This window comes from Diabrotica virgifera, chromosome 1 (assembly GCF_917563875.1).
Source record: "Diabrotica virgifera virgifera chromosome 1, PGI_DIABVI_V3a".
NCBI classification, from domain to species: Eukaryota; Metazoa; Arthropoda; class Insecta; order Coleoptera; family Chrysomelidae; genus Diabrotica; species Diabrotica virgifera.
This window is the reverse complement of record NC_065443.1, coordinates 141,959,766-141,985,316: the sequence shown is the minus strand read 5'-3', so window position 1 is coordinate 141,985,316 and position 25,551 is coordinate 141,959,766. Positions and strand designations below refer to the sequence as shown.

Here is a 25,551-nt window from a genome sequence, read left to right as displayed (position 1 = left end):
TTTTGGCATCAATTGGTGCCACACCTAGACTTCCCCTAATATACTCATTTCTAATTTTATCCTTCTTTGTCACTCAACTCATCCATCTAAGCATTCTCATTTCCGCCACATGCATTCGTTGTTCCTTTTTCTTTTTCACTGCCCAACATTCAGTTCCGTACATCATAGCCGGTCTTATGGCTGTTTTATAGAATTTTCCCTTCAGCTTCATTGGAATTTTTCTGTCACACAACACACCACTCGCTTCTTTCCACTTCATCCATCCAGCCCTAATTCTACTGCATGCATCTCCATCTATTTCTCCATTACTCTGTAATACCGATCCTAGGTACTTAAAACTATTGCTTTTTACAATCATTTCACCATCCAAAGATACCATTTTATTTGCTCCATCTTTAAATGAACATTCCAAATACTCTGTTTTTGTCCTACTAAGTTTTAAACCTTTTTCCTCCAGAGCTTGTCTCCACTGTTCCAGTTTTTGTTCACATTAAGCACCATAAGATGTTACCCTGTAGTTTCGCTGTTATCTGGTCCAAAACTAATGAGAATAAATACGGACTAAGCACAGAGCCTTGGTGCAATCCTACTTTCACATGAAATTTATCAGTCTCTCCCACACCTGTCCTAACACTAGTCGTTACTCCCTCATACATATCCCTCACAATCTTTACATATTCACCAGGGACTCCTTTCTTATTGAGTGCCCACCACAGAATCTCTCGAGGAACTCTATCATATGCTTTCTCAAGATCAATGAATACCATATGAGCGTTTGTTTCTTTACTCCTGTATTTTTCCATCAACTGTCTTATAATGAAAATTGCATCTGTTGTTGATCTACCCTGCATAAAGCCAAATTGATTCTCGGATATTTCGGTCTCTTCACGTATCCGTCTGTCAATTACTCTTTCCCATATTTTCATGGTGTGGCTAAGCAGTTTTATAGCCCTGTAGTTTGTACATTGTTGTATATCTCCCTTGTTTTTGTTAACGGGTACCAGTATACTGCTTCTCCATTCGTCTGGCATTTGTCCGACTTCCATAATTCTATTAAATAGACCTGCTAGCCACCTTGTTCCTGTCTCTCCCAATGCTCTCCATACTTCCCCAGGAATATCATCTGGTCCTACCGCTTTTCCTTTCTTTATTTTTTGAAGCGCTTGAGCCACTTCCTCGTTGGTTATTTTGGTGGCCATTGCTGCTACTGTCTCCGTTGACTCTACAGGCTGTCTATCAAATTCTTCATTTAATAAGCTGTCAAAGTACTTTCTCCATCTCTTTTTGACATCCCTTTCGTGAACTAGTATTTTATTATTTTCATCTCGGATACATCTAATCTGATTAAAATCTTTTGCTTTCTTTGCTCTCTGTTTGGCTATTTTATATATCTTCGTTTCGCCTTCCCTGGTATCAAGTTAATCGTATAGGTTTGAATACTCTTCTGCTTTGGCTTTTGCTACTGCTACTTTCGCTTCCTTTTTCGCCACCATATAGTTTTGAAGATCTGTGTCGGATCTGGTTTCTTGCCACTTTTTATATAATTTTCTCTTCTCTTTTATTTTTCCTTGTACTTCGTTTGACCACCACCAAGTCTCTTTATCCTCAAACTTTATTACAATTACTCCAGTTATTCAATAGCAGTCTCTCTAATACTACTGGCCATTTTTCTCCAAATTGTATTAGGGCTTCCTTTCATGTTCCAACATATTTTTTCTACTATTCTCCTGAATAGACCTTCTTTCTCATCTTTCAGCAGCCACCACTTGATTTTTTGTGGTCCTCTCCGATATTTTTGTTTAGTTTCGCTTTTTACTTCGATGTCCAGAACAAGCAGCTTATGTTGTTGGCTTACTGTCTCACTAACTATTACCTTGCAGTCCTTGCATTCACGTATGTCTTCTTTCCTTATCATGAAGTAGTCTATTTGGGATTGATGTTGTCCACTTTTGTAGGTAATAAGTTGAGTTTCTCTCTTTTTAAAGAATGTGTTAACAATAGCCATATCCAATGCTGTTGCTTATTCAAGCATGTCATCTCCAGCTTCATTTCTAGTTCCAAAGTCTAATCCCCCATGTATTGTTTCATATCCTGTCTTGGTTTGGCCCACATGTGCATTGAAATCACCTCCTATTATAACTTTCTCCTCTGCTGGAATATCACTCAGTACGTCTCCTAATTGATCATAGAAAGCTCTTCTTTCATTCTCACCCAGACCTGTTTGGGGAGCATACACACACACACACACACACACAACATTCAATACCTCTTTATCAATTACAAATTTCACTGACATCATTCTATCACTCGTTCTTACAACTTCTACTACGTTATCTTTCATTTCACTATCAGCAATTACACCAACTCCATTTCTAGTGTTACTACTCCCTACATACCACAATTTGTATCCTTCACCTAGTTCTTTCGCCCTTTGTCCTTTCCACCTAGTTTCTTGAATACAAGCAATTTGAACTCTTCTTCGTTTGAGCGCATCCACTAACTCCAGACTCTTACCTGTAAGACTACCAAGATTCCACGACCCTATCCTGATTTTTCTAACCTGCAATGGTGTTCCCCCTGAGATAGTCCTCACCCGGAAATCCGAAAGGAGGCTCATTTTACTTCCGGCACATTTTACCTCAGGAGATGCCATCATTTCAGTATAAGTTTTTTTATATCATTGGAGAAGGTCTTTTCATTATTATGGCCTGAAAAGATTTTGTTTGGATATTTGATGCCTGAATGCCTTTTCTATCAGCACCATACCCTGCCCTGCACGTTTAGCCAATACACCACCAATGCAACCAAAGTGCAGTATTACCCCACACCCGCCTGCATTTTTCTGTATAGGCCAGGATCCCTACTGTAAGGACTGCCCTATAAGCCAATGTATTGTTGCCCGTATCCCGGCGCTAGGAGGCACGTACTTTGGTTATTTCGGGATACGGGTATTTTATCACGAGGATTTTTCCTGGTTTTCCCTCGTGATTTACTATGGAATCTCTAACGCGAGAAGTTTGCTGTCACCGTTGCATTTGGTTGTTTTTTTAAAGACAGATCACATGCTATGATTTTTTTGTGGCGGATATTCTTGAGTTAGGGTTTATTTCATGTAATCGAATGAATTATCTTTCATTACGATTGATTATGGACTGACTTTCGGTAAAGTCGTCCCAGGAACGCAACTCATAAATATTGCCAATATCATTTTAAAGTCTTCTATTTTAAAATGTATAATATATGTTTGAATTGCCCATATAAATGAGTCAGTTTAAATAAATTATTAGAAGAATTTTTTACTAAGCAACAACATTTTTGTTTAATTTAGTAATATTTTCTATTTTGACAACGACACCCGATTTGGGCGTCGAAACGTTAATTAAATTATTTTTTCAATTTAATTGTGGCTTATTTCCCATCTAAATAGTTAATTATAAAAATGCCACAAGGAAATAGCTTCAGAACAACAATAACAAATGAAAAGCTCTATGGAGACAAACCCATATAAAAAAACATAAACAACTTTGACAGGCCCCCTATCAAATAGATTTTAATAGACCAGAGCTAAAGACCTACAGAGATGACTAAACACTTCAATTAAGGCCCTCAGAGCAACAGTGGCCCGAGCCAAAAATTGAGCATTTTTATATTAATATATCAATAAAACAGCAAGATTAAATCTTCGGATTAACAGGGGCTTACACAATACACAACCTACCTCTCTATCTTTGGCAAGATGGCGCTACATAATTTGTAGCGCCACCAAATAAACATAATGGAAATACGAATGCAAAGATTGCATTTATATCAAAACTTCGTTTTTGGGCTTAGGCCACTGTTGCTCTGATAGCCGCAATTAATGAGTCACCTCTACAATATATGTAGAAATGTAGAGTGAATGAACCACGATGCAAAAAATATGAAATGAAGGAAGAAACTTTCAACATGTTCTTGGTCTCAGGACAAAAAAAAACATGGTTCTTTGAGACTAATTGAGTAACACATTGTGAAGATACCCAAAAACACTCACCATAGATATCCAGAAAGAACTCTATTCGAAGAAATTCTCTACATATCAAGATAATAAACAACGTTCTTTTAAGGTATTTCCTTTCATTGTTGTTACTTAACAGTCTGATAATATTGTAACTACCACTATTTTTTACAGTATTACATTTAGTCTTAAAATTTATATAAAATATACTTATAAAATGTATATAAAAACAACAATAAAATGAATAAATTTATAAAACAAATAAATGGCTAATAATAGGAATATTGCCATACATATTTCGAAGAATGTTCTAATCATATAGAGTAGTGTCTAGAAACTCTACCGACAAACGAAGACAGGAGATTCCTCAGATAATTTTAAGACAATATAACCCAATTCTATCAGAAGAAGCTTCCTATAGGAGTAGAGGTATTTGAAGATGCCGTCTGGTAATTAATTTTTCTTAAATATTTCCAGAACGCTTCTATTTAGAAAAACGAAAATTAGTACAGATATTTATCTTCCAGAGATAAATCGATTCCATCCATTGCAAATTTCTAGTACCTACCGGTCATATGCGTCCGCTTTGGGTAGAGCAACAGTTATATTATCGCATAACTTTTTTGTGTCGATCGGATAGCTCAGTGCGACTAGCGGCTGACCCACACTTCACTTCGCCTTGAGGTATGTGAGTTCAAGCCCAGCCCAGGCCATCGGAAAAAACAAAAAGGCTAACGCGCCAGTATAAAATTCTAAATATGAATCTGGCGTTTAGACTGGAATATGCGGGCATCTGATCGACCTATGAGGGAGCAGTACGGCAAGGGACAAGGGCTTGCGGCTCGGTGATACTCCCCCATAGATCCCTACCGAAGGGCGTTGACGCCTAAGAACGGTGTAATACATACATAACCTTTTTGTTTTTAATTTTTAAGCATTTTTGAGTCTGGATTATTAAAATGTAAGGTATTATAGTACTAAAGGTATTCTTATTTTAAGTCGATAGGCCACACCGTTTTCTAGAAAAATCGATTTGAAAATTTTTCGTTTTTTGAATATCAAAAAAAAACTATTTAGAAAGACGAAAACTGGACGTTTATTGATATTCCAAAGATGAATCGATTTCATTAATTGCGAATTTCTAGTACCGTTCATATGCGTCAGTTTTGAGAGGTCAACGGTCATTTTATCGCATAACTTTTTTGTCTTTAATTTTTAGGAATTGTTTACACTAGATTATTAAATTATGAAGCAGTGAAAATTATGGGCAGTGAAAAAGAAAGAGGAACAACGAATGCATGTGGCGGAAATGAGAATGCTTAGATGGATGAGTGGAGTGACCAAGAAGGATAAAATTAGAAATGAATATATTAGGGGAAGTCTAGGTGTAGCACCAATTGATGCCAAAATGAGACAGCATAGGTTAAGATGATTTGGTCATGTTCAACGTCAAAACGTTAATCACCCAATACGAAGAATAGCTGAAGTGCAGATTCCTGGAAGGAGTAGGAGAGGAAGTCCAAAGAAGACCTGAGGGGAGACGATAAGGCAGGACATGTTGGTAAAGGGGATTAACATTGATATGACCCAAGATAGAATTGTGTGGAGAAAGGCAATTAGGGAAGCCGACCCCGCATAGGGATAAGGCAAAGAGAATGATGATGATGATTATTAAATTATCGAGGTATTCTAGTACTAAAAGTTAATCTTGCTTTAAGTTGGTAAAATACACCGTTTTTTTTTTGAAAAATTTTTTTCATATTCAGGAAACGAAAAATTTTCAAATAGATTTTTCTAGAAAACGGTGTGTCCTATCGACTTAAAGCAAGAGTACCTTTTAGTACTAGAATCATCATCATCATTGGCTCTACAATCCATGGTGAGTCTTGGCCTGTTCCAGAATCCTCTTCCATTCCTTCCTATCCCTCTCCTTGGTTTTCCAATTTCGCACTCCTAATACTCGCAAGTCGTCTTCCACCTGGTGCTTAAATGGTGCTCTGGGCCTGCCTCTTTTCCTCACTCCATCTGGTCTCTGGCTATAAATATGTTTCGACGGCTCCACCTCATTCATTCTCTCCAAGTGGCCTAAATACAACTAGTCCAAGTACTAGAATACCTCACAATTTAATAATCCAGTATCAAAAATGCTTAAAAGTTAAAGACAAAAAGTTATGCGATAAAATAACCGTTGTCCCACCCAAAAAGGACGCCTATGACTGGTACTAGAAATTCACAATGGATGGAATCGATTTATCTCTGGAAGATAAATATGTGTACAAATTTTCGTTTTTCTAACTAACGAATAAGCTTTCTGGAGGTATTTAAGAAAAACTAATTACAAGACACCATCTTCAAAGAGCTCTATCTCTCTTAGGGACCATTTTCGGACTAGGTGAATTTAACATTATCTGAGGAATCTCCTGTCTTCGTTTGTCGGTAGAGTTTCTGGACACCCTGTATAATAATAGTAGTCATAAACTATCATGAATCATGTTTACTTTACCTTTAAGCCCTCTTTTATATCTCCAACGGTGATTACTTTTCCATTTTCGTTATGTTGAATGACTAACTGTAAGTTATTCAGAGCTATCCTTGCATCTCCATCACTAACATCTGCTAGCCATTTCAAAGCTTCATCTTCTATAGACGAACTAAAAGAGACAAGGAAAAATTTAATGGCAATTGTAAAATCTTAACAAATTCATTTTTTAAGTATAGGTAAATCTTAGCTTAGATGAGAAAACATCTATAAGACCTAGACTCTCTATTAACATCTCAAATTACATTCTTTAGATATGTAAGGATGAGGATACATGTATAGTGAAATCTAATGTGAAATTCACACTGAGATTTGCAGTACTGTTAAGATAGGAATGCGCATTCAGTGTTGCCACAGTTCCTGTACGACGCCCTTGAGAGAGCAATCAACAACTGGTGAAGACTGACAACCCTGTGCGTTTATTCCCCATTAGAAATGTATTGTCCTATCTTAGCCGTACTGCATTCTCGGTGTGAATTTCTCAATAGATATAATGTTTTTGTGGCTTTGACTGTTAAACCTTTTTACACTGCAATCACCCTTCTTCAATGAATTAAGAATTTTGGCACCTGCCGACTAAAGCTGCAAGGCCTATACACACTACTCTTAAAAATTAACGCACCACCGTAAAAATAACCATGAGTTTGAAGTTACATATTTCTATTCTGAACAGTTGATTGTATTTTAATTATTTTTATACCACATTAAGTCTAGATCTATTGTCAATGGAATACTGAATTGTCAATGTGAATGAGTTAGATAAAATTAAATTATTAGAAGATTTTTTTATTGCCAAATAACAAAAACAAAATTGGTTAAATTTGTATTTTGAGGACGATTTCTGAAGTGGAAATAAACAAAACAAAACGACGAAATAAACTTATTTTAAAGTAAAATTGTTGCTTATTCCTAGTACAAATAGTAAATTAACTATAAGGTAGACACACACTAATGCACACATTAAAAATAAAAATAGGAAATGAACTAAACGAAAATAACTTCTAACTAATCATGAGAAGAGACAAAAAGGATAGCAATAAACAGAAAAGATTTGAAAAAATTGATAAAAAAAGAAAATAGGACTCGACTGAAAGACTTCGGTTGATGGCCTTTTGGTACATAGTATCAATAAAGTATACTTACTTCTCTTTCTTGGACTCAACATGTAGGAATAAAATTAGCGGCCTTGCTATCAATATATTTTACAATTATAGTCTAAGAGCTGGGAGCGGATTTTGTGCGTGATAAGTAATATGGAAAAACTATATGGGGATATGTTGAACTAGTTGTGTACATTACTTTCCCCAACGGCCGGAAACAAGGAGTGGGGGGCCGAGGGTAGATATAAGGGGTCAAAGTCGCGGTTTTTATTATTTTTTTTGTGATGCTCTTGATAGAGATAGTGCACCAAAATTTGGGAATAAGTAGGTCATGACGTAACTAATTAAAATCTCCAGGGGCGGAAACCTGCGTGGCCGACAAAGGGGTGGGGGAAGTGGTGAATATAAAAATTATAATTGGATTTTTTGTGACGTTCCTGATCGAGATAGTTCACCAGAATTTGGGAATAAGTAGACCATGACATAACTAAGTTAAATCCCCAGAGCCGGAAACCAGAGTGGGGGACGAGGGTAGTTATAAGGGGTCAAAATCGCGGTTTTTAATATTTTTTTCTGACGCTCATGATCGAGATAGTGCACCAAAATTTGGGAATAACTAGTTCATGACGTAACTAAGTAAAATCTCTAACGTAGAACGCTGCGTGTCTGACAAAGGGGTGGGAGAAAGGGTGAATATAAAAATTATAATTGGGTTTTTGTGACGTTCCTGATCGAGATAGTTCACCAAAATTTGGAAATAAGTAGACCATGACATAACTAAGTAAAGTCCCCAGAGCCGGAAACCAGATTGGGGGACGAGGGTAGTTATAAGGGGTTAAAGTCGCGGTTTTTATTATTTTTTTTGTGACGCTCATGATCGAGATAGTGCACCAAAATTTGGGAATAACTAGTTCATGACGTAAATAATTAAAATCTCCAGGGGCAGAAACCTGCGTGGCCGACAAAGGGGCGGGGGAAGTGGTGAATATAAAAATTATAATTGGATTTTTTGTGACGTTCCTGATCGAGATAGTTCACCAAAATTTGGGAATAAGTAGACCATGACATAACTAAGTTAAATCCCCAGAGCCGGAAACCAGAGTGGGGGACGAGGGTAGTTATAAGGGGTCAAAGTCGCGGTTTTTAATATTTTTTTCTGACGCTCATGATCGAGATAGTGCACCAAAATTTGGGAATAACTAGTTCATGACGTAACTAAGTAAAATCTCTAACGTAGAACGCTGCGTGTCCGACAAAGGGGTGGGGGCAGGGGTGAATATATAAATTATAAGTGGTTTTTTGTGACGTTCGTGATCGAAATAGTGCCCCAAAATTTGGGAATAAGTAGATTATGGCATAACTAAGTAAAATCTCCAGGGGCGGAACACTGTGTGGGGGACAAATGGATGGGGGCAGAGGTGAATATAAAAATTATAATTATATGAACAATATATAAATTTAAAAAGCAATTTTTAGAACACACAAAATATAAACGCTGGGCATTTTACTTAGTTACGTCATGAACTAGTTATTCCCAAATTTTGGTGCACTATCTCGATTATGAGCGTCAGAAAAAAAAATAATAAAAACCGCGACTTCGACCCCTTGTAACTACCTTCGTCCCCCACTCTGGTTTCCGGCTTTGGGGATTTTACTTAGTTAGGTCATGGTCTACTTATTCCCAAATTTTGGTGCACTATCTCGATCAGGAACGTCACAAAAAATCCCTTTTAATTTTTATATTCACCCCTGTCCCCATCCCTTTGGCGGCCACGCAGCGTTCCGCTCCTGGAAATTTTAATTCGTTACATCATGGCCTATTTATTCCCAAATTTTGGTGCACTATCTCGATCATGAGCGTCACAAAAAAAATAATAAAAACCGCGAGTTTAACCCCTTATAACTACCCTCGTCCCCCACTCTGGTTTCCGGCTCTGGGGATTTTACTTAGTTATGTCATGGTCTACTCATTCCCAAATTTTGGTGCACTATCTCGATCAGGAACGTCACAAAAAACCCAATTATACTTTTTATATTCACCCCTTCCCCACCCCTTTGTCGGCCACGCAGCGTTCAGCCCCTAGAGATTTTAATTAGTTACGTCATGACCTACTTATTCAAAAATTTTGGTGCACTATCTCTATCAAGAGCGTCACAAAAAAAATAATAAAAACCGCGACTTTGACTCCTTATATCTACCCTCGGCCCCCACTCTGGTTTCCGGCCGTTGGGGAAAGTAATGTACACAACTAGTTCATCATATCCCCATATAGTTTTTCCATATTACTTATCACGCACAAAATCCGCTTCTATCTCTCCGACTATTAGGTAAAACTATGTAATATTTGCTCACTCATCTCTTTGCTACAATGGGGCCAGCATATGATGCAGCAACATGCAGAATATCTTATTTTTTATTTCTTATCAGTTTTTTGAGCAGGATTTGGAAAACTTAGTTGGATACTTAAGACCCACAAAATACCCCAATACTTAAGGAGCAAAGTATTCAACCAGTGCATCCTTCGTATCATGACATATTGATGTCAAACCTGGAACCTAACCAAGGCGAATATGAATAAACTAGACAAAACAGAAAGAGCAATGTTAGGTATACAACTGTCAGATAAAAAGAGGAATGATTGGGTAATATCAAAAACAACAGTCGAAGACATAAAAACAAAAATTGCCAAACTGAAATGAAGCTTCACAGGCCACAATGCTAGACAAAACAACGTTGGAATGCAACAATACAACATTGGAGACCTTACGAAAGTAAATTACCAAGAGGAAGACCACATATGAGATGGGTTGATTATATTAAAAGAATAGCAGGAACAAATTTGAAAAATGTTGCTCAGGATAGAGACTGATGTTGGGAGAGGCATATGTCCAAACATGGACAATAGAAGGCTAAAAAGAAGATATGTTTATGTTGTTATGGATAATCTATCCTATTATGGGGGAAAATGTCTTCTTCTTCTTTTATATAGGCAGTACTGCCTGTTTTTCTTCAACGGTGCCTTTCATTCTGCCCCTAAGTTGTCATTCCAAATTTTCCTTGGGCGTCCTATACTTCTCCTGCCTAACGGTGACTTCTTGTCCCTGGCTATTCTTACTATCCTTGATTCAGACATCCTGCTTATGTGCTCATTCCACTCTTCTTTTCTGTTCTTTACCCAAGTATTTATATTGTCTACCCCACATATGCGTCTGATTTCCTCACTTCTTACCCTATCCTGTAGTCCTTTTCCAGCAATCCAGCAATCCTTCTTAAGATCTTAATTTCGCTGGTTTCCAGATGTCTTCGTGTTTTGCTTGTATCTGGTCTTGTTTCGGCCGTGTAAGTCATAACTGGCCTAATAACTTACTAATGACATATATTCGGGCCTTTGTTTCCAATCTTAGGTGTTGTTTTTCCAAATTTTGTCGTTTAAGCATCAGGCCGTTCTACTGGCTTTAATTATTTGGTCTTTTACCTCTTCTTCGATATTGTTGTCGGCTGATAGATTAATTCCCAGATATTTGAAAGTCATTACTTGTTGTATAATTTGATTGTCTAACTCCAATTTTCATCTTATTGGTTCTTTGGCAATTAGTAAGCTTTTTGTTGTTTGGGCTGATATTTTCATATTCATTCCTTTTGCGTTCTTTGTAGGTCGTCTTCGCACTCTGCTACTAACACGGTGTCATCAGCGTAACAGAGTATTTTTATCTCTCTATTGTCCATTTTGTACCCTCTTTTTTTCTTCACTTGTTTTATTAGGGGAAAGGGGGGTATATTATAGGGGGAAAATATCCATATGAATAATTAAAAACATTCTATACCCTATTCCACGAATATACGACTGTGTTGGATTATTTCTACAACGAATATTTTATTGTGCAAAATATGAAGAACGAAAATAAATTGCAAATTACATTGCTGTTTATTGGAATAATTATATTAGAGCCATTTACTTTCGTACTTCTTATGTTGCACACTGAAATATTCGTTGTCGTGATAATCCAAAACAGTCGTATGTTGGTGGAATGAACCATATAACCAAACCACTATCACATTATATTTGCCAGGTAAGCCTGAAAAACAACAAATAACATTATGCAAAAAATGTTTTTATAGTCCCATTGTGTCCTGATACATTTAAAGGAGATATATAAAACCTCATAAGTCAAAATCTACAACTTTTCAGGAGAGGAAAAAAAAAAAGAATGTGTGAGTGCTTTGTATGCACGTAAGAAGTTATACTTCTATTATATGATTTCAACGAAATCAATATACTTTAAACAGTTTATTTATATTTTATTTAAATATTGAACTAATTTTAATACTTACTACTTTCCAAAAATGTTTATTAAAACAATACCAAAAATTAAAAAATAAAAGAATAAAACACACGCAAACACATTGAAAAATGAAACAAAGAAATGATTTCTAAACAATAATTTTGTTGACAAAAATTTTAACTAAATACGTATTTTCTAAAAAAATATATAATAAATATACTTACAATCATAAAATGTAGAAAAAAAATAAAAATAAATAAAAATTTGCATTGGGGATTGAACCTGCGTCTATCAGGTTGTTAGATTTCGAACTCACTGCACGCAGAATTTAGCTACCGAGACATATGAATGATTTGGGAAGATATAGCAACTAAACGTTTTAAACTTTTTTGACAGTTGCTTATTCTCTTAGTTTAATCAAATAAGTTTGATTCTTGTGGAATTAAAATATTAAAATACAACAAAACATAGACTAAAAAGCAATATATGAGATGAAGATTGGTAGAAATTTTGTCGGTAATCAAATTATGTAAATCAAAGCACCTGTTAGGTAGGTACATTTTCCAAATAGGTATGTAATTTTTTATTGCAATACTGAAATATTTACAATAATTACGTACCTGTTGCTTTTAAAAACTATTTAAAAAGTCACTACAATATTATAAACTCGCTTTTTGTCTCTGTTCTCATTCTCACAATAAAAACTAATATACCCACAACTATTGCAGGGGCGGCCCGTCGGGGTAGGCAAGGTAGGCGCCGCCTACCCTCTTCAAATGTAGTACAATAATATAAATTATTAATATAAATTACTTATTTCAAAATTGTAATTTATAAATTTTGACACAATACCTACAATAAAATAGCAAAAATTATCCAAATTATTTTTAAAAATATCCAAGTATCATATATTTAGTATCAGTAGTACTGTATAAGATTCTATATTCTTCCTTGGTCAGGCACTTGAAAACGTAGCCTGAAATAGAACGACGCCAACACCGAATTGACGTGCGATCTCTCTCTGTTTACGCGAGCAGGTCTGCTGGTAGCGACCGTATTCTACGATTTTGAAAGGGCGGATAGGCACAGAGTCTTATAGCCGGACCTACAAAATTGTATCAGTTGCTTCTTTTGTGTCTTGTGAAACTGTTTTAAATAATTGTTTTTTGATTTTGGCTGTTATTAGTAGGTTAAGTATTGAATAAAACTAGGTAGGACAAATTAAATTTGTTTATGAAAACTGAATAATAAACAGGTAAATTTGAGATCGGTCTATTGAAGGGCATTTTAATTTTATATTAATTTAGTAATAATTCACTAACGACAAATAAATCTGTGAATAGTTATTTGTCAGTCGTCCATTATATTTTTATTGTATTTCAATACAATTTGGATAATTTAAAGTTAAACTGACGAATTGTGTTATTAGATTATATAGATAATTAAAAATTTAAAGCGAGGTTAATTGTTAACTTATCAATTTATTCGAAGAGTAAATTATTATTTGATACATAAATAAAATAAGTAATATTTGACGTTGTTGAAACGTAGGTGTGTTAGTTTTATTGGTGGAAAAACTTAAGTCATCGAATATGAATATTTTAAACGATGTAATATGCAGTTTGATCGAGACGCCTTTTTCAAGGCGCCAAAATCAAGAAAGATCAGAAATTATTTTAATGGGCCGGCCTTTACCAAATTTAACAATTTTATCCACAGATAAGACAAAAGACAATCGACCATTTTCGAGATCGTTTAAAACAATATGGTATGAAAATCAGAAATGGCTAAGCGGAAGTTATTTTAAAAATTCACTTTTCTGTTGGCCTTGTCTGTTGCTCTCAAATTTGAAGCAAAATGTTTGGGTGAGTCAGGGATATTCAGATTTGAAAAATTTATCAGCTAGTGTAAAAAACATGAATCTTCGAAAGAACATTTAAACAATTGCTTAGGTTTAAAACGGTTAGAAAAAAATAAACAAACTATTGACAGTGCTTTAGCTGGACAAATTTCTCTATCTAATAAGATATATAATGAAGAAGTTGAAAAAGATTGAAGAAGTTGAAGTTTATGTTACAATTCTGTTAGTAAAACAAGAACTTGCATTTCGCGGTCGTGATGAGAGCCATAATTCTTCAAACATGGGTAAGTAATTTTAAAGAAATTTTTAATTTAGTAGTTAAACGCGATCAGGAAATCCAGGATCATGTTAAAAAATAGAAGGGGTGTTCACGGGTTTGTCAAAAACAATACAAAATGATTTAATAGATTGCCTTGCCGATTACGTAAAAAATGAAATTTCAACAGAAATTAATGAAAGTCAATTTTTTTCTATACTAGCGGACGATACTACTGATATAACCGAAAAATCACAGTGTACTTTAACAATCCGTTTTGTTAACAAAGTTGGTCAGGTAACAGAAATATTTTTAGGGTTTTTTGATGTTAGCGAGAATAGATCTGCAGACGCTCTATATAGTTTAATTTCAAACGTGCTTGAGCCATATGATTACAAAAATAAATTAATTGCTCAATTTTACGATGGTGCAAGTGTAATGGCTGGCTCTTTAAACGGATTACAATCAAAAATTAAAGTAGATGCTCCAAAAGCAATTTTTACACATTGTTGCACTCATAGATTACATTTAGTATTGCAAGACGGCTCAAAATGTATTACAAATTGTAGGATATTTTTTGTCGCCTACCCGAAGTATATGTGTAGCCTACCCGCATACTGAGGTCACGAGCCGCCACTGAACTATTGACGTATTAATAAAATAACCGACATATTGAACAATTGTTGACAGTTCATTGTAATTATCCAATTAGAGGACGTATAACGTTTAAGCTGCGCCCAGGACCAATACTTTTGATGAATTCGCGCACATATAAATTTACTCCCAACGTGCCTAAAGAAGTATAACTTCAAAAACTTCTCGGCTTAGTACATGTTTTTTTCTTTCTCATCTTTCTTTTCCATTGAAAAGTATGTTTTGGAATGTTTTTTTAAAGTAATAATTAAATAAATAGTGAGAAAGAAAAACATGTACTAAGCAGCAAAGTTATTTCGCTCTCCTGAAAAGTTATAGGTTTTAATTTATGAGGTATTGGTATTTAACCCTTGATATAAAGAACCTTATCTTACAGGTTTAACCAATTGAAATAATATAAAACAAGAGTTTTAGGATTTTTGACTGATACTTTTACATACTTAACAGTTATAAAATTTGAAACTAATAGGGCACTTGCATAAAATTTTAAATTCGAAAAAAAATGTTATAAATCACAACAGAACATAATTTAAAACATGTATCAAAGATAAAAAAGTTTTGTTTGTTTTTCGTTTGGCCCCTAAAGACGATTAAAAATTCAAATTATACCAGCCCGCCCAAAACTCGTCGTGACGTCATCGGGCTATATGTTTACATTCTGAACCAACAAAGCAGGGTTGGCAAAAACCAAGGTTTTTTCGAAAAAAACAAAAAAACAGGTTTTTGGTTTAAACCAGGTTTTTTTGATACAAAGTATAATAAGTCTAAAAACTTTGAAATAGAATAAATTATTTTAGGTATAAAATTAACTAATAAACAATGAAAACACTGATTAAGATAACTTTTATTTTTATTTACACACACAAAAAATTATTATAACAAAAAAACATCATCAAACGTTATATTATTCAAAATAACAAGTTCAAAAGTAAAAAAAAATAGAAATTATTTATCTTAATCTTCTTCATTTGCGGCAACTGTAGTAAAAACTCCAAATAAAAACACCAGTTTGGAGGCTCAGTAAAAAAAATAAAAATAAAAAACCATATTTAAACTAACTGGTTTTTTTAAGAAAAAAACCAGTTGGTGTTTTAAGCATGTTGGTTTAAACCTGCCAACCCTGCAACAAAGTAAACAAAATTGTATATAATTTTAAATTAGACATTATAAACGTCAGTAGAAAATGTAGTTATGTGACGTTACAAGTGTTTTTGATCGTTTGAACTATTCATAGAAAATTTGTACTTTTACAAAATGGTTTTATTTTCCATAGTAAACCTTCTCTCCTTTCCTTCAATAACTATATCAAACTCCAATCTCAACAAACTGGTATATATTATTACAATGACATACGATAAATGTCATTAGAATATAAATATTTTGGAGGCCAATAAAATAAAGAAGAAGCAGAAGAATATACCTAAATATAACCATAAACGGAACCATATAGTTAAACTACAGTCGGAAAAATGAAAGAATACCCATGAACGATCACATTAATCACTTCTTTTGTATTTGCTGTCTTTTTCTATAAATAACAAACGTTTGTTACTTGTTATCCTATATTTGTTAAGCACTTGTCAAAGTACTTCGGAGTACCTATCAAATGAGCTCCAGTAGAAGTTAATAGCATCAAAATTAAGCAAGTTATGATGAAAATAAGAGAACCCTTTCGATTTTTTTAGGAAAAAGTGAAAAATAAAACATACGCCATTTCCACAAAAATTAAAATTTGTAGTAATACTCACAAGAATTTCTTTAGGTTAACATAGTTAATGATTTCAACAATTTTCACCGGTTTGGAATGATACAATTTAAAAAAATTTTGAAAAAAAGATACAATTTAAAAAAATCAGAATTTTTAAAATTATCGTACTTTTCATTTTCTTTTGATAATAACTCTAAAAATACTCAATATACGTAAAAAATTATATATAATTAAATTTTAGTTTTTTCTGTTTTAAATACTTTACCCATTTTACTATTTCCGTAGAGTAAAAAATAACCGAGATAGAAACGTTTAAAATTTCAATTTTGCTGCGAGAACCATGTATGTAACCGGGGCCATTTAACCTTTTATTGTTAAAAAAGTGAGAGGTTTAAAAGCAGGAGCGTCATTTGAAATTTTGATAGGGGGGCAAGCATTATATATACAATACATTTATATGCAAACATAATACAAAATTGATCTATTTTTTTGTAAATTTCAGTAATTTTCAGGGTTAGGGGGGGGGGCAAATGCCCCCCTGCCCCCTATCAAATGACGCCCCTGTTTAAAAGACTAATTTCGACATTTTTAATAGCTCTTGGAATCAACTTTTAATTAGTTTTTAGGTGAACCTGATATCTTAAAAATTAACGGAGTTATTTACAAAAAAAAAACAATAACATTTTTTGGAAAAATTTTTAAAAGATACATTTTGAAACATTTTTGGTGCATAAATTTCAATGCTATCAACTTATTCGAGGGCTTATTTGATAGATATTTCTATGAACTTTGACAAATGTTTAATAAGTTTATGTTATAAAATGCATCATTTTGCCGGTATTTAAGCTTGAATACTTAGATTTGGGTACTTGACGAAAGAAATATACATTCAATTACCTATAACTTACTTTTAGTTAACATAAAAAGGTTTTTCTAGTAAGGAGTTTATTTGATTTTTTATTAGCCTCAATTTTGATAATAACTTTTTTGTAAAAACTTATAGTTTTTGAGTTATTTATGAAAAATCGGTTAAAAACATGCATTTTTCTCACGAAAAATTAAAATCTTTGATCTTTAATAACTCAAAAAGTTTTGATTTATTTTAATAACTTTATATAACAAATTTTGCTTATAATTTGTCCCTCTATCGAATTCTGGGGTTATTTTTAATAAAATAATTTGCACCCCCGAGGAGGGGTGGCATCCACCCCCAGGGTAAAAGCGCAAGTTGGCACCGTGTCACCTTTGTTCCTTGAGATATCCTCTAACAACTCACCAATTTTCATGCAAATCGATGGAGGTTCAACGAAATCGGAGGTAACAGCTCATATCCACCTTCAGTGACTGCACTATATGTAATAAAAAAAATGTGCAAGTTCCCTATTGTGCTTAGTTGTTGCAAAAATGGACACACATACAGTGGAATCCCGATGAGTCAGTCTCTGATAACCTGGAAGTCCGGCTAACCTGGACTGATTTTCATCAGACAAAGCAAACATTTTTCACTTTGAGTTTTTTACCAAGAAATAAACAATGCTGCATACAACTGTATGTAATTTAGAAGTACTGTGCATATGTATTTCATGTTTTTGCAATTATAATGTGTATGGTTCATTCCACCAACATACGACTGTTTTGGATTATCGCAACAACGAATATTTAAGTGTGCAACATAAGAAGTACGAAAGTAAATGGCTCTAATAATTATTCCAATAAACAGCAATGTAATTTGCAATTTATTTTCATTCTTCATATTTTGCACAATAAAATATTCGTTGTCGAAATAATTCAACACAGTCGTATATTCGTGGAATAGGGTATATTTGTTTATTATTTATATGTATTTAATGGCTCTAATAATTATTCCAATAAACAGCAATGTAATTTGCAATTTATTTTCGTTCTTCATATTTTGCACAATAAAATATTCGTTGTCGAAATAATTCAACACAGTCATATATTCGTGGAATAGGGTATATTTGTTTATTATTTATATGTAGTTTATTAAGTTTTACCATATTCTCCGGCTAACCCGGATTTTCGATAACCCCGATCGGCAGTGGTCCTTATTAATCCGACTTATCAATGTTCCACTGTAATTATTTTAAAGCTAAATATGTATCTATTATTGGGTTTCACACAAAATCAGTTTATTCATTCAAATAGTATATAGCTGAATTTATCATTAATAACTAAAGTATAGTACGAGTGAGATGTATATGTAAGAAATAAAATAGGAAGGTCAGATTTGTAGGTGTTGATAGTATGATTCTTTAAGTTATCGCTGGATTTTTTCTGGTAATTAAATATGTGATTAAAAAGTTAGGTATATACTGTCAAACATGCTTGCATTGATAATGAATGTAGAATGCATAGCTTTTGTAATTACTCTTGTTATTGTTAGAATTATTGATACCTACTAAAAGAACTTTATAAAAACAGTTAAAACTAAAATTACTTTACACTCTAACAATGAACTGCTAAATCACACTCAAAATAATTATATTTCAGTTAAAACACCTACATTCTAGTAAGGGACTGCTTCCCAACTAAAACCTAAAACACTTGGCATAGACCTTCAGTCTGTGAGAACCATAGACGTGTATGAATGGGTTAAAACCAAAGTGGTGTAGTAATATTTTTGAAATGATGTAAGCCTTGCTTTATAATCTTCATATACAGGGTGAGTGGGGAGGAATGTGCCAAACTTTAAGACTGTATAATATACGTAAAAATAATCAAAAATAACTCATATGTTGTTATTCGATTTTCATTTGTTTCCGAGATACGGGATGTTAAAATTTGTCTTACAAACTGACGATTTATTTATTGCTCTAAAACCGTTTCAGGTTTGCAAATTAAATTTGGTGGGTTTTAAGACATGGTTATTGCGCATGTTTTGACATACAATTAAGAATTTTATATTCACAATTGGCGCGCTTACGGGTAAGGGTCTGAAATTTTTTAAAGAAATAAAAATAGTATGCCAATGAGATATTTCAAATTAAAAATTATTTTTGAATTCCCTGTTCAATTTGTGATAAACAATCTATCTTCCCATTTTTTGTACGACGTTTCGTTTTCATGCAAAAAAAAATAAAATATCTTAACACTTCCAAAGTATTCGAAATAAGTTTCTACACATTCATATAGAAACTTCGTCGAAAACTTTGTAAGCGTTAAGATGTTTTATTTTTTGCATGAAAACCAAGCGTCGCATGAAAAAATGGGATGATAGATTTTTTATCACAAATTAAACGAAGAATTCAAGAAATATTTTTAATTTGAAATATTTCAGTGGCGTACCATTTTTATCTTTCAGACTATTACCCGTACGTGCGCCAATGGTGAATATAAAATTCTTAATTATGTGTCAAAACATGCGCAATAACTATGTCTTAAAACCCACCAAATTTCATTTGCACAACTCAACCGGTTTTAGAGCAATAAATAAATCGTCAGTTTGTAAGAAAAATTTTAACATCCCGTATCTCGGAAACAAATGAAAATCGAATTACAACACATATGAGTTATTTTTGATTATTTTTACGTATATTATACAGTCTTAAAGTTTGGCACATTCCTCCCCACTCACCCTGTATAGACCTCTTCAAAGAAAAAGTGGTGTAAGCTTTTACTGTATTACTGTAAACACTTACACCACTTTTCCTGATGGAAAGAGGTCTATTTATCAAAGTTATAAAGCAAGAGTTACATCGTTTTACAAATATGACTTACACCCCTTTGGCTTTAACATCCTCATATATTAACATAGACTGAGACTACCCTCTGCCCTTCCTGACAACAAGATCTCTTGGACAGGTTTGCGGTATCTCTTTCTAGCTCATTGTATCAAGAAACCAAGATGAAACTAAGTGGAGGTGTAGGCACTTAAGGGAAGGACTACTGTCGCAGCTTTACTATGTGTAAAAGTGAAACAGCATAGCCAAAAAAAAGATGGTGTTTTCACTTCGCTGAACATGACACTCTGTCTATGTTAATACATATGTCTATGGCGAGAACCAGTCAGTGTAAACAAAAAAAGGGACTGACAAAACCTTCAGTCTGTGAGAACCAGTCAATGTAAACAAAAAAGGGACTGATCAAACGTTCTTCGAGTGTCCCTATATTTCTGACTTATACTATAGGTACATGCTACAGTCTGTGACTTAAATTATACAACTAAAAGCCGAAAGATTGAGGAATCTTTGCTAATGGTTATAAAGAGTCACAGTTTTTGAAGAACTCTATATACAATACCCATTATATCCATCATTAAAAAAACTACTTACCTTGATTGATCATGAGTTTGTGGATTTGTTAAATGGTTTATTATATGAAGATTAAACTTTATTGCGGCTTGTTTCACAATTTCATATAAAGTATCTGAATCTAATTTGTCCATAACGATAACTCTACATCTACTTAATAAAGCAGAGTTAATGGAAAATGATGGATTCTCTGTAGTAGCTCCCACTAGAGTAATTTCACCCCGTTCAACACTGAGCAACATTGTATCCTGTTGTTTTTTGTTAAATGCATGAATTTCATCCATAAATAAGACTGTTTTCTTACCAAATTTCATTTCATTTTTGGAAATCGTAATTATATTTTGTACTTCTTTTACACCAGCACTTGCTGCACAAAGAGAACTAAATCGAAGTTTTTTAGAGTTCATTTTGCAAATTTCACTTATTATACCAGATAATGAAGTTTTACCACAACCTGGAGGTCCCCAGAGGATCATGTTTGGTATTTCTGCCTTTTCCAGCAAATCTCGAAGTACTGTGGCTTTTCCCAAAACCTGGTTTTGTCCATAAAAATCATTAAGAGTCTTTGGCTGAATCTGTTTTGCAAGAGGTATGATAAATGACAAATTTGGTTTAAAACTTATGGATGTACTATTACTACAACTCGCTGAGTTTTCTGTATGTTTAACTGGATTTTCTACAAACTGACGTGATAGATTTCTTGGAGATTTTTGTGTAAATGATACTTTTGGTTGACTAACGCTTATCACTGGACTAGGAGATCTTTTACGTTTGGCTAAATCATCTTCAACACAATTCAAAAATATGCACCGATTGGCATGACTCTCAATTTCATCCGTTGGAAAGTCTTTATTACATATTGGACAAGATGTAACTTTCTTAGCAGAACTCATTTTTCAAAATAATAATAATAGTAAACAAAATCACTTCTTATCACTTTATTACCCGGCATATACAGATATTTAACCTTAAAATATCAGTCAAGTATTTTATAGAATAACCATTAAATACTCTATTGTTCTAAAGTTATTAATTTCTATTTCTGAATAAAATTATTGTTTTAAAAATAAAATATTTATAATAAACATCAAAGAAAATTTTTATTTTGAAGTAGGAATGTAGGAATATGTCAAAATGTCAAGGTCGATGGTCGATTGTATTGTTTATCTCGTTTGATGCCGATTTAATCGTTACTGTTACATATCGATTCAATTCGATTAATAGGCCTGGATCTCGCGTACCAAAAAAAGTTGATTAATAACAAGTAATTGGACTTCGTAAGTCCTAGGTTTTCACCCAAAGTGATCGAAAGTAGAACTGGAAGTCGATATTTGAACTCCTCGTGTAACTTTGGGTCGATTGATAACGATTTTACTAATTTTGAGACATTTTTACTAAACTTTGGGTCATCATTGTTTAGAAATGATTTCAAAACCGGAACTAAAGATTCAAACTCAACTTTTCACTACGCTTCGATTCATGTGTTACATGTACTATTACTGTGCTCTATTACTACGACTATAATGGCACTTCTGGTTAGAACTTTTTACCCGGAAATGATATTAAAACCAACATTTTACATTTTTTCTCATCTTGTTAAGGCAACAGTACTTACGGTTGCAACTCTAAAACCGGAAGTCCGATGTCAAATTTCTCATCTTTAATACCATCCCAAGGGCGGATCCAGAGAGGGCCCCCATGGCCCCCTCCGAGAATTAAAAAAAATATAAATTAAAATATTTCCTATTTGCAGTTTAAATGTTTTTACTTTCAAATACATATTCCGCTTGCCACATTCATAATGAATCCGGTTTAAAGTGCAAATTATCACTCTGTCATATTTGATGAAAGGACCGACGCGCGACTCATCCCACGTAGAAAAGCTTTCTCTAAATTTGAGATTATACATACACAATAACAGCATTCGTGAAGACTTTGTGAAGTTCATTGATGCTTATGAGAACATAAAAATAATTAGTGAAAATCAAGAAAGAGAGAAAGAGCAACGCCTGACAGGAGAAGAATTGGGAAAAAAAGTATTAAAACTTGTTGAAAGAAATGCACTTGGATCAGCGCCGGTTTAACCAGGGGTCTTTTGGGTGCTGTAGCACCGGGCGGTTGATGGTTCTAGGGCGGTACGCGCGAAGCGCGTGCTGTTCCGAAATTATATGATTATGGTAAAATAATATTTGCATACAAATCCACATGATATAATAATAAAAAATTTTCTGTTTTATCATTAACTTGAAAACTTAACAATAATTTATAAATAAATTATTATTATTAACGTCGACGTACCTATATGGTTTATGCACTGTGTTCAGTTTATGTTATCTAAATGTCAGATAACGTACAAACATGCCGCGCGCCGTAAAGAGGAAACAGTAGCGATCAACAGGTAGCGAAAAGGCGTTCCCAGATTGCGGCTGTAATTTTGAATATTTTTTCGAGATATTTGGCACACGTATTCGTAATATAATAAAGAATGGCGGTACAGAGCCCAATTTGAAAAATATATTAATATGTGGAAATTACTCTGTAATTAAATACAATATTAAAAAAACGAGCCTGTACCGCCATTAAGAAGAACAAAAAAATACAATTTCTTCAAATAAACTTTTTTATCCGATGCCTAGATTTTTTGTCATTTTGGAACTACTAATGAAATAAAAAATTTTAGTAGTTCCAAAATGACACAAAATCTAGGCATTGGATAAAAAAGTTTATTTGAAGAAAGTGTATTTTTTTGTTCTTCTTAATGGCGGTACAGGCTCGTTTTTTTAATATTGTATTTAATTACAGAGTAATTTCCACATATTAATACATTTTTCAAATTGGGCTCTGTACCGCCATTCTTTATTATATTACGAATACGTGTGCCAAATATCTCGAAAAAATATTCAAAATTACAGCCGCAATCTGGGAACGCGTTTTTGCTACCTGTTGATCGCTACTGTTTCCTCTTAAGAATAATGTGTGCGAACACCGCAAAATACACGTTTGGGTTGGCAGACGGCCAGACGGGCGCCGGCCGGCGCGCCGCGCCGAAATGATAAAACAGAAACTGCTTACTACTTGAACACTTAATATTGGGTGAAAGTACTAGAAAGAATCATAAGTGTAATAAAGTTTCTGGCTACCAGGGAATTGGCATTTAGAGGTACTCATGAAAGAATTGGCGAAAAACGGATTGGAAACTACTTGGTTTACTGGAACTGTGGAACTATTGTCAGAATATGATCCATTTTTGAAAGATCATATTAATAAACGAGCAAATTTAGGTAAGGGCAAAACATCATATCTATCAAAAGATCGAGTCATTGATGAAATTGTTAGACAAATTAAGGCAAACAAATACTATTCTATAAGTGTAGATTCAACACCTGACATAACACACCATGACCAACTTACAGTGATTTTGAGATATTGTGACAATAAAGGGAATCCCGTGGAAAGATTCGTGGAATTTTATAAAAACACTGGGCATAGCTCACAACAACTTGAAGAAACAGTTATTGGGATGTTAGAGTCTTTGAAATTAGATATTAAGAACTGTAGAGGCCAGTCTTACGACAATGCCAGTAATATGAGTGGAAAGTATTCTGGTTTGCAAAGCACGTATTAAAGCTTACAATGATTTAGCTCTCTTTGTGCCGTGTGCTGCTCACTCTTTAAATTTGGTTGTCCAAAATGCAGCAGATTGTTGTTTGGAAGCAACATCTTTTTTTATGTTGGTACAAGCTATCTATAATTTTTTCTCCGTGTCTACACATAGGTGGGAGTTATTGTCTCTCTCGTGCAATAAAGGATTCGGCTGAGTCGGGGCCAGTGATGTGGGAGGGAGACACATCACTGGTCGGGGCAGACACTGTTACCTAAGAGAGTGAATACAATCCGTTGGTCTTCTCGTTTTGATGCCGTAAAAGCGTTAAAAAGCAATTACGGTTTGATTAAAATATGTTTGATTGGAATATCAACGGATATAAATGAGAAAAACATAGTAAGAGTTGAATGTAGCTTCTCTATCGGAAAAACTTGATTTGTTGGAAAACGGAATAATTTCATCATTTTGGCTTGACGTTTTACAAAGGGTTAATGAAGTGAATAAATCAGTACAAAAGGAAAATATGGATTTAAGCACAACCGCTCATCTGTTATCATCTTTAGTAGATTACTTTGATTTCTTACGTGATCGTTTTGATCACTACGAGGCCTTAGGAATGTTGTTAACAGGGAACGAAAATTATGCTGAGAAGAAGATTATCAAAAAAAAATTGCAATTAGGAGAAATGAATTCGTAGGCAAGCTTAAGCTAAAAAGAGAAAATGCGAACACAATGTTATGTTTGTATAATAGACAATCTTAAGTCGGAGATTATTTGCCGATCTGATAGTTATAAATCTTGTTTAAGAGCATTTGAATTTTTGTTTAAAATAAAAGCTACGGAAGATGAAGATATTTTCAGATCGGCAACCGAATTACAACAAAACTACAAGGAGGATTTGGACGAGTATTTTCCCCAAGAATGTGTTCATTTAAATCATTTGTTAACGTCTCTTCCCCAATTAAAAATAGACACTCCTTTAGAATTGGTACAGGCTTTATACGAAAATAAATTAATATCTTCATTTCCAAACGTTAATATTTGCCTGCTTATTTTTTTCTCCATAATGGTCGCAAATGCAAGTGGCGAACGCTCTCTTTCGACACTAAAAAGGGTAAAGACCTACTTAAGAAATGCAATTTCCCAAGAAAATTTGAACTCCTTAGCAGTCTTATCCATTAACGAGGACCTGCTAAAATAACTGATATCATCGAAAACTTCGCTTCAGTAAAATCAAGAAAACAAGCTTTTCAATAGTAAAGGTATTTGCTTACCTACCT

At 33.9% G+C, this 25,551-nt stretch overlaps 1 protein-coding gene across 1 annotated transcript in view; it reads right to left on the bottom strand.

The window, feature by feature from the left end:
- Window positions 1-21,768, bottom strand: part of LOC114326364 (ATPase WRNIP1-like) — a 28,992-nt gene extending 7,224 nt beyond the window's left edge. Inside the window, exons 1-2 of the mRNA XM_028274700.2 lie at window positions 20,689-21,768; window positions 6,498-6,645 (exon numbers count right to left, since the gene is read on the bottom strand). Of these exons, the coding sequence (XP_028130501.2) occupies window positions 6,498-6,645; window positions 20,689-21,560 (1,020 nt within the window). The 5' untranslated portion in view covers window positions 21,561-21,768. The remainder of the gene's footprint in view (window positions 1-6,497; window positions 6,646-20,688) is intronic.
- Between the last annotated feature and the right edge of the window lie 3,783 nt (window positions 21,769-25,551).